Consider the following 9,998-nt stretch of genomic DNA (forward strand, 5'->3'; position numbering starts at 1 on the left):
GAGTCACCCCGCATTCCCACAATGGTGCAGCGATCTTCAATTGTGCTTCTATCGCTATGAAATAAATGTTCTGTTCTTTCATCCAACTCTCGGTATCTGCAAACCAATAAAATGTCATCCGCATCAAGACCTTCAACACCACCGCATCATCCAAACTTTGGTGTGCGCATGTCCCGCGAGGACATCGGCCGTTTAGTGCGCCATATACTCCCCGACACTACCGACGTAGAAGTTGAGGCTCTTCCATCTCTGAAGTCCTTCAACAACCGAATCTATTATCTCAAATGTCACAAAGGATCCCAAACTGTTGACGATGCAGTCCATGTCGATGAGCTTGTTCTCAAGATCAATGGTCGAGGTTTTGGGTCGGAGAAGATTGAGAGTGAAGTTTCTTGTCTCCTCATGTTGGAGCACTTTTGCCCCGAGATTCCAGCGCCTCGTGTGGTAGCTTGGTCTCAAGATGGATTGACTATCGACACCAAGGACTCGCATAGCGGTAGTCTGAAGCTCAACGGTGCAGATGAGAGTCTGAACGGCTGGATATTGATGACAAGAGTACTGGGAAAACCCATTGACTTATCTACGCTCGGCAATGACGACAAGCTTCACCTGGCGACACAATTGGCAGATTATGTCAACAATTGGCGGCGAAATCTCCCTCCTCAGACCTTTGCTGGGAATATTTCCTTTCATCAGATGGGTTGCCAGCCAGACATCAAAATCCCAAGCTCGGATAGTGCCAGGGAAATGCAGTTTCTTGTCAGAGGCATGCTTGGAGAAGAGCTCCATTGTCAAGATGGCATCGCCTCCCTCGCCGAGTATTATAAACTCAGAATTCACAACAAGATGAAGACTTTGGAAACGAACGAGACCTTTGCGCCCAACAGAGTCCTCATGCAGTCTCTGGAGACATTCATACAGCAAGGCCTCCCTGCCCTCAGGGCGTTGAACACCAAAGGCGACTCTTTTGTATTCACCCACTACGACCTATCCCCACGAAACATTCTCATATCTGGCCAGCCTCCCCAGATCACCGGCATCGTGGACTTTGAGTTCTCTGGCTTCTTTCCACCGCTCGATGAGTTCCTGAATGACTGCATCGCCAACGATGGCGACTGGACCAAAGATATGTACGAGGTGTATTTGAAGCGACTGGAGAGTAATGGTATACCAACACCCTTGGAAGGAATCGAAAAGGATCATTGGGAACAGATGGCGTTGTTGGAAGAATTGGTTGAGAAGATTGCTCCTTGGTGGTTGCCTGGTAAGTTTCAAGGTGAACAGCTGGAGCAAGAGTTGAACAAGGTCAAGGCACGAGTTGGGGAGATAGTAGATAGATTGAGAAAGTGAGAATAGCCAAGAGCGGGAAGTTCTATCGGCAAATGTTTTCACCAAAAATAAGACTCTCAAAAGCCAGGCCCCATCATGTCAATCTCGCGAAGGAAACCTACATGTTTTGATCAACAGAAATTATAGTGAATTTCCTACATCTACCGAATCCTGGCTATGATGCTTCTAACCTACATATTCTCAATTCGCAATCACAAACATTTAAACTCCGCATAACTTCAACTCCTCAATATCTTATCGTAAGGTTCACCAGAGACCTTTCTCTCTAGTTCTATCTTCACCAGGTATCCGCCTCGCTCATTTCGAATATGCCATCAATCCGCACACCACCATGAAGAGCTCAGTCCCCATGCTCGACACGCTTGTGGCCTCTTTTATCTGACTCTGCTGGGGTATGGAGATAGCGTGCTCGTTAATCTAGCCGCCTGGAAACCCGACTGTGTTGGGTCGGCAAACAGAGCTCTTATCTTTAAAGAGTCGTCAGGTAGGTGAGGGAGGTCAAGACATCTACTCTAAGTGATGAGAAGATTTAGGCAAATTTAGGTAAATTTGGGACAGCTTAGGTAACTTTAGGATAACTTAGGTATATTTAGGGTGTTCTTTCTTACGAGTCTTATCATCGCCAGTATCTTTTTCAGCCATCGCGCATACGTCATCAATCCACGTGCCCTCGATTTACAGAGGGCCCATACTAGAGTAAGATTTTTGGATAGAGAAATGCACTGCCAGGCGAACGCAAGGTGTGGAAAATATGCTCCACTTTTGCAGTACAATATCAATTCACAACAACAAAATTTTAACTCCACACAACTTCTACTCTGCAAACTTCAACTTCTCAACATCTTGCAGTTTTCAAGTTTCACTTCTCAAACAACTCAAGAGCCCTTGCGTCTTATTCGCCAGAGATCTTTCTTATTAATCCCTTCACTAGGTATCCGTCTCATTCATTTCGCGATCCGTACGCCACTATGAAGAGCGCATTCCTTATGCTCGCTGCCCTTGTGGCCTCTCTTGTCTGCCTCTTTTGAGCGATAGCACTGGATACAACCTCTTCTCCTCCAATCCACCGCCCGGGAACTCCGAGTTCGCGGTCGCGAACAGCTACATCTCTCGCGTCATGTTTGCTCCTTTGGAAGAGCTGCCCATGACCTACGGTAGCATGACGTCTCCTCAGGATTCCGCGACAACCAGCACCCACCAAGATCTCTGTTCCACGGACGACGGCAAACTCCAACCCGAACCAAGCAGCGCCAAGAAGTCCCTCGAGGACCAAGTTGATGATCTGCTTGCGATTTTGCGAGATATCCGGTCGTTTGTCATGCCTGCTTTCCCCGGCGCTGGGCGAATCGTCATCGTTATCTCTATCTTTTCTCTCTTGCAGGAACGGATCGCCGCTGCCTGTGTTGTTGCAGAAGGCCGCCTAGATCCACCACCGAGTCGATGTATGAAGCCCAAACCCGCTTTTTCTAGAAGAAATACGGATATCGACCTACCACACCCCACGACCTCGCTCTGCAAAATGGATTGGTTCCGCGATGCGTATCATGAGGACCCTTTTTTGACGTGGTCTGCTACACCCCCGCATTCTTGTATCAGCATGTCATGTGCTGGCTCGGGCAGGCCCTCTTGACTACCTATCGCTATGGATCCGTGGGCGGCTTTCAAAGACTTCTGGGTCGGAATTCCCAAGCTACTCGTGACGCTATTCGTGACAATACCCTGGTTCATCATTCGACGACTCCCTCGGTTCGCCGTGTGCTTCGTGTGCTTTATCATCAAGGCTATACCCTCAGTCGGCGCGCACTTGATCGGACTTGTTGCGTGTTTCCTCTCACCATTTCCGCACCGGAAACGAGATTTTGCAGCAGAACGTGCGAGGCGTGCAGTGGGACCAGTCAGCTGTGGTATTCATCAACTCAAAACAACACTCTATTCAGGAAAGTCTTAGGTGAATTTAGGTGAATTTTGGGCAGTTTAGGATAATTTAGTATAAACTTAGTGTAGGATACGTGGACCTTAGACTAGGTATCCGCTTTATCCGACCTCAATTTATTGCTGTTTTGCGTTGGGAATGGCGTTCTCTGATCTTAAGGCATCTCGGCGAGACTTACACCGAGCTGATACATTGATCTTCAGAGTCATTGCGGGGTGGAGTCCTTGGGGAGTAAGCAACAAGATGATCCTCCGTGTGTGTATGCATGATTGAGGCGTGAAATAATCCTCCTATCAGACGTGAATATTCCCGAACATTGGTTTGCCACGGACTCTGATAAAGGGAGAAAGATGAGCGTTTTGCCCAGCAGGTCATTAATAAGGTCAAGTTGTGACATCGAGGATTTTAAGTCGCTGATACTTAAACATGATGCGCACTTTTTATCTCTTCTACTTACTGACTCTTTTCTCCAACGGCTTTGCGGACGCTTGTAAAAATGACGAAGACTGCAGTCTAAACGGAATTTGTTCGAGATGGAAAAAGGTCTGCTGTTGTGATCCAGGCTGGATTGGCAGCGATTGTGGTCGTCTTGATCTTGCTCCGGCGACACGATACACTGGCTACAACCATACATATGAGCCTCCAAGTCCCACAGATTTTGGTATTTGGCCTAATGCCTCCTGGGGAGGTCGAATTGTTCAAGATCGTGACAACAAGCGACTATTCCATCTTTTCACGGTGCAGTTCAGTCACGGATGCGGTCTGAAGGGTTGGCGCCCTCATTCTTACATCATCCGGGCCGAATCGCATAACGGGCCTCAAGGGCCATACAAGTATGCTCAAGATGTATCGAAGAACTTCGCGCATAATCCAGATATTGTCTGGAGCCCGGCTGATAAGAAGTACTTGTTATACAGCATTGGGGTAGAATATGATAAGAAGGTCACGAAGTGCGAAAGCATCAGCTATACGAGATGGCCCAACAATATTTCTGTTTCAGCTGCTGATGATATTCGTGGTCCATGGTCGCCATTCAAGATGGTCCTGGATAGTGACCCCCCAGCAGGTATTCACGCTACCAACCCCTCGGCTCTCCCTCTCTGGACACGCAACAACGCAACCAGCGAAATAGTGCTCGGTATCAAAGACTATTCAATCTTCACTGCCAAGGGTTGGGATGGCGACTATAAGCTCAAATATCAAGCAACATGGAACGTCACAGAGCAAGAGAACCCAGAATGGACCGAAGACCCGTTCATATGGCGCGACAAGCGGGGAAACTGGCACTCCATAAACCACTGGATGATAGACTACGTTGAGAACGATAAACAACAATGGCCCCGTGTTGGATCCCATCTCTTTTCACGGAAACTCACAGGGCCGTGGCATTTCAAGCTCCAAGAGGCTTTTAGTTCCAATGTCACTTTTACTGATGGATCGTGGCAGGTGTTCCAAAGAAGGGAGAGGCCGAAGCTGTTCTTTAGTGATGACGAAGAGATGACGCCGGTGTATTTGACTAATGGGGTACAGGAGATGAATCAGACTGGTGCGGCTTTTACGCTTGTTCAGCCGATTGGTACGAAGTGGAAGAAGTTTGAGAAGGATTTGGGTTTCTGATATCAAAAGTGGATTCATGTATACGTGGATCTGTCTGCCTCAGTCAAATTTTGCCAGCTGCTCTTTAGTTAACCTTGGCTATATGATCCTTTCACCCCGCCAAGCATCATGTCTTGTGCCGCATTAAATATTAAATGGTAATCTGTTACACTCTTCTAGTACACGTTTTGAGTACACCAGGTCAGACTGACTGCAGAGGCTTGTCAATGGTTTCCCTCCTCGGATGTTGGCGAGCTTCAGGAGCCCTTCTGCTCAAAGTTCGGAGACATTCCTTTTATCGGCCTGGCTATAGGGGTCGCTATTTACTAGTACAGCTGATGCAATGGTGGATAGCTGTTTGGACCATTGATTCTGCTCTCCAATCGCGATGTTGCGTTTCGTTGCGAAATATTCAGACCATTTCTCGTCCGAAGTCAATGATTCTAACTCAAATCCTTGTCAATCCGTGGTTGGTAAGTCTTGCTTCGCTTTCGCGAGGTCGGATGCCAAGTCCTCCATGCTCCTTGCCTTCTCAGCCTGTCGCTTTTGGTCCTCCTCCTCGCCAAGGGTTTCGTTCTGAAGAAAGGAACGCTGGAGTTCTTGGTTGGTGAGTGAAGTCGCGTGCTGATGTTCGCTCATTGAATCGAGCATTCGGCGGTAGTTCCCGATCTCGTAATCGCGATAGGCGAAAAGAGTGTCTGTTCCCTCTTTCACAATCCTCTTGGCCTCCTCACAGCACCCCGGGTCCGGCTTCAAGTTGAAGACAGCTCCCTCATTTCAGCAGATGACCTTTCTAGTCGGGTCAGTCTACTCGGAGAGCCGTTCAACACGAGTAGTGGGATGATATATGATCTTCCTTTCGCGGGGCACGTCGAGCTGAATCTTGAACTCAGGGTAATTCAACCTGGTGAAAAAGGAGATCTTATCTCGTCACTCCGCCTCTATGATTGGCACAGTTCTTGAGTGACTTCTGCCTTGATATGTTCCAGCAAGGCCTTCGGGTCATCATGTCGGCCTGAAAGACGATTGAGCCAGTGCGAATTCTCTCGCCCCCAATCTGCCTCTCGCACAACCTTCCCAGGGACTTGAAACCTTTTCTCCGGATACGGATACGGCTGGATCTCGCGCTTAGTCCCTACAACTAGCAAACCGCTTGACAGTGCCGGAGTTCGCTTCGCAACGGGAATCCCCTTTCTGTTCCGTGTTATTGTGATGGGCTCGCGGGCTGTCACTCCTCCAGAGAGGGACTGTCCATCAGGTCGGCGGCCCACGATCATTAGAATGTTGTATGCCTTCGCCAATCTCGACTGATGTACGAAGATAAGTCTTCAATTCGTGTTCACGAATGATGTCGATGGGCGTCCCCTCGGTTCGCTCCACTTGGGAATCAGGCCTTGCGCAGCCATCAGACACAACAAACAACCTGACAGCAATATGACACCAAGCTATGCTTGCTGTTCAGTGTTTGCTTCTAGCCCGAAGGATCCTACCTAAACTTCGGGTATCAGTAGTCTAAAGACCCACTAAGTCTATACTAAGTGTACCTAAGTTATCCTAAATTTACCTAAATCTTCTCATTGGGATTCCAGCAGGCTCGACTCCAGATTCCTGTTTCAGCTTATAGTGCACGCAGATCAGTCAGCCCTAAGCCCAGCTATGTTACTTTACCTTTAGTTTCGGGTTGCAAATTTCGTGTTCTTGGACGGCCCCCAATCCCCCACAGCCATCCCCAGTCTCTGAGTGGTCCAGTTCTAAATGCCGCAAACCCATGTCCCTTGCTGTTGACATCATTGGCACGATCCTGAAGCGGATCACTACTGGACTTGTGTAAGTGTGTAGCTCCCGAGTCTTATAACTCGATATATTATTTGAGGCTTTGGTCGTCCCTTCAAGTCAACCGTCTGTAGGTTGGAATGGCAGGTCTCATAGAAAGCTGTCTGTCTGGCATTATGGGAAGATATCATCGTAGTTCAATCCTTGTATTTGTTGAAAGACTTAATAGAACCATTCTATCACTCGCTACACACTCTCCAGTAGAACAGCCTATACTAAACCAATCTGCGAGGTCCTCTTGGGGTGTAGGACAATGAACCTGATTTCACCCTGGACTGATTCGATCATCGCCTCATCTCATGGCATCGCCACTTTCTAGTCCCCGCTTACTACCATCACATGCATAAGAGTCATTCCATGTCTTGCATAGCAGGATGGCAAAGGATTTTAGTCACCATGCAAAATATGCCGGAATTCCGTACTTGCACAGCCTTTCCTATTCAAGTAGTTCATAAAGTGCACTGCGCTAGTTCATCCAATAAGCTTAAACATAATGCGAGCGCCTAGAGTCCGAAAGCTTAAAAATCCTCCCAGGCTGACATATGCAATTATGCGTATCGGCAGTTGTGCAAGCGCTGTTGATCTCCTGATGGAATGAGATCACTTCCCTTTAGAGTCGAGATGGATTGTGTTGGTCTGGTCACTGATGTAATTGATGATGGCTTCAGTGGGATATTTGTGAAAATTGCTCGAGTTGGGTAAGTCCTTCGAATTAGCAGGTTTTTGGAAGGAATTGCCAAGATGTGACCCATCTTGGAGCACAATAGTAATTGCTTCAATTATAAAATGCCATCGGTTCCGCGCTGGACTCGATATCATCACCAAAGCATCTCATCACTTCAACTCACATACTTCAATTGTCATTATCAACATGCTTCCCAGCCTTCTTCTCTTTGCCCTCACTGGCTTCGCCAGCGGGTCTCCTACTGGCCTTCTTACCTCTTCCCATGATATACAGGCCAGGGAGATTCACGCTGATGAGCTTCACACTCGTGCCCTACTCAATCACCCCAAGGACCTCATCATTGACTCTGGGGATCTCAATGACTACATCAAGGAACATCCCAACTCTGATAGCGTCGTCTATCTGCAGGACAAACAGTCCTTCGTACCATTGTCAAGCGTCTCGGTAGTCGAAGACAAAGAAGCCAAGGACGACAAGTCCAAGCGTCAATATACTGGCCCTTGCTATGTCTATGACCAGTGGCAGGCCCGCGACTCCCAGTCCTACTGGGGTCCATGGGAGACAGCTTCTGGCTGTCTGTACACTGGCTTGAGTGAGGGTTCAGGTACCCGAACCATCAGCTGGTCCAAATCTGTGTCCGTTGAAGTCTCAGGTGGCTTAGATTGGAACCCTATCAAGGATGTCTTGGGTGTCTCCCTTGGCCTTGCTGTTACAAACACTTGGACCGATGGTGGTAAGATCGACTGCAACATCCCTGCTGGATCAGTTGGTCAGATCTGGGCTCAGAAGTATCTGGGAGAAGGTATGTATACGCCCTTGTCTCCTTTGAGAAACTACTAACTGAAATAGCACATATGTGGAAGAGAATGTGCCAGTCATGCGGAGCCTCTGGTCAAAAGTGTCTTGGTGACTGGGAGGAAGCTGGATTCGTCAAAGCTCCAACTGATGGGTATGTCAAACTTAGGCTCATGTGAAGCGAAGAACTAACACATTTCAGTTCTGATCCCGGCAAGAACCTGAACACAGGCTGCAGCACTGGCAACGAGAATGTCAAGTGTTAGAATGGATCTCTGGATGGCGTACCTGCTGGGAGTTTGGTCTGGAAGACGTTGGAAAGTAGAGAATGAACCAGAGCGGGTTTCAAGGTGTAGCTAGGGTCTCACTCATTAGCTGCTTTTGTTTCTTCAATCGACGGTCTTTTATTTGAGTGATTTTCCAAAGTCTCAAAAGATCTCAACCTGACTTGCTCTTGTTGTTATTGTTGTTGGAGCTACCCAAAACTTGACTTCATGAAGAGGTCTAGACCAGAATGGTTTAGCTGCTGTTTGGCCAGAAACAATGCGAATATTCTCAAGACAGCCGGATCGCGACTCAGCTGATTGTGTCTCCTTGTACTCAGAGATCACCCCACCATCTATGTCTTGTCTTCTCCATCTCCAGCTCCACGGGATATGGATCCAAGAACTTGGTAAGCGACTCTTGCCAGCCCTGCCGAATAAGATTTCCCAACCATGCAGATGTATACTCCCAATAGTACGGATTCCAAATAGCAAATTCCCAGTCGATGATACCAACGACTTGATCGCCCCGTACTAAGATGTTGAAGGGGTTCAGGTCTCCATGAGTAAATACTGGCGGTGGCCACGAGCCGTCTTGTTTGGTGATTATCTCTTTGATGTCTTTCCAATTCTGATCATCAGCACGATCTGGGTGGTCCTCAGGCTGGAGGTCCTCGCGCAGCCATCGATGAAAATCTTGAACGGTCTTGAATGGGCCAAATCTTGGTCTTGACCGTGGTATTTGAGAGTCGCGTAATGAGCCGCCTATATAGCTCTCAATTCCTGTATTGGGAGGTGGAGTAAGAGACCGTAGTTCTTGAAACATGCGCCGTAGCTGAGTAAAGATGTTTGATCGATCAGTATCTGATAAGTCTCTCCAGGTATCCGCGATGCTTTTTCCCTGAATGCGCTGCATAACTATATGTGCTCTGTTCTTGTGCACGAATGAGCAGTGAATAGTCGGCACAGGAATAGAAGTATTGGCTGCAACGAATTGCATAGTAGCTGCTTCAGTGAGGTGGATAAATGGCCCCTTCTTGACGATGAGAGATTTTGAAATGGGGATGCAAGGCCCATTATGTTTGTAGAAGCGGGCGGACGTTTTAAGTGCGATGAGTGTCATGAAGCGACGAGGGAATGTATTATTTATGGCCAAAGAGGATGTTCCTTCATGCTGAGTAGCCGTTTGGTCGGGCGGAGGGACGTAACCTGTTGTTGACATGATGGAGACGAGTGGAGCGGAATTGCGAGCATTGGTCGTTGAGCTCACAAAGTCTTGGTGATTGACTGACTTCCAAGACCTGGAGTGATTAATGGAGTGCGTAACAAGATGTACATTATCGGACTTAAGAATCGAGGTGGAGATGAAGATGGGTTAACCGATTGGCGAATGGTCTGTTGACAGGAATGAGATCACGGCACGCCTGCTGACTAAGACAAATGCCCTGCAAAATCTACGCGTCTTCCGCGTCGCGACAAATCCGATGCGCAAAGCTTGATAACTACAGCAGTGAATGATTTGAACCCTTGACCTAAATTAGTC

General features: G+C 47.9%; 3 protein-coding genes across 3 annotated transcripts; 2 read left to right on the top strand and 1 right to left on the bottom strand.

Moving 5' to 3' along the window:
- Positions 1-111: 111 nt before the first annotated feature.
- Positions 112-4,900, top strand: FTJAE_12408 (uncharacterized protein; the record flags this gene model as incomplete). The annotated part of the gene is made up of 3 exons (XM_037345451.1): positions 112-1,329; positions 2,282-2,792; positions 3,846-4,900. The coding sequence occupies 3 exons, from the start codon at positions 112-114 to the stop codon at positions 4,898-4,900; spliced, it is 2,784 nt and encodes a 927-aa protein (XP_037200593.1).
- Positions 4,901-7,583: 2,683 nt separating this feature from the next.
- Positions 7,584-8,458, top strand: FTJAE_12409 (uncharacterized protein; the record flags this gene model as incomplete). Its single annotated transcript, XM_037345452.1, has 3 exons — positions 7,584-8,199; positions 8,247-8,346; positions 8,395-8,458. 3 exons carry the CDS (start codon positions 7,584-7,586, stop codon positions 8,456-8,458), a joined length of 780 nt encoding a protein of 259 aa, XP_037200594.1.
- Positions 8,459-8,792: 334 nt separating this feature from the next.
- FTJAE_12410 (serine threonine kinase) lies at positions 8,793-9,677 on the bottom strand (the record flags this gene model as incomplete). The annotated part of the gene is made up of 1 exon (XM_037345454.1): positions 8,793-9,677. One exon carries the CDS (start codon positions 9,675-9,677, stop codon positions 8,793-8,795), a length of 885 nt encoding a protein of 294 aa, XP_037200595.1.
- Between the last annotated feature and the right edge of the window lie 321 nt (positions 9,678-9,998).

This window comes from Fusarium tjaetaba (genome assembly GCF_013396195.1).
Source record: "Fusarium tjaetaba strain NRRL 66243 chromosome Unknown NRRL66243_c0000333, whole genome shotgun sequence".
Classification (NCBI taxonomy): Eukaryota; Fungi; Ascomycota; class Sordariomycetes; order Hypocreales; family Nectriaceae; genus Fusarium; species Fusarium tjaetaba.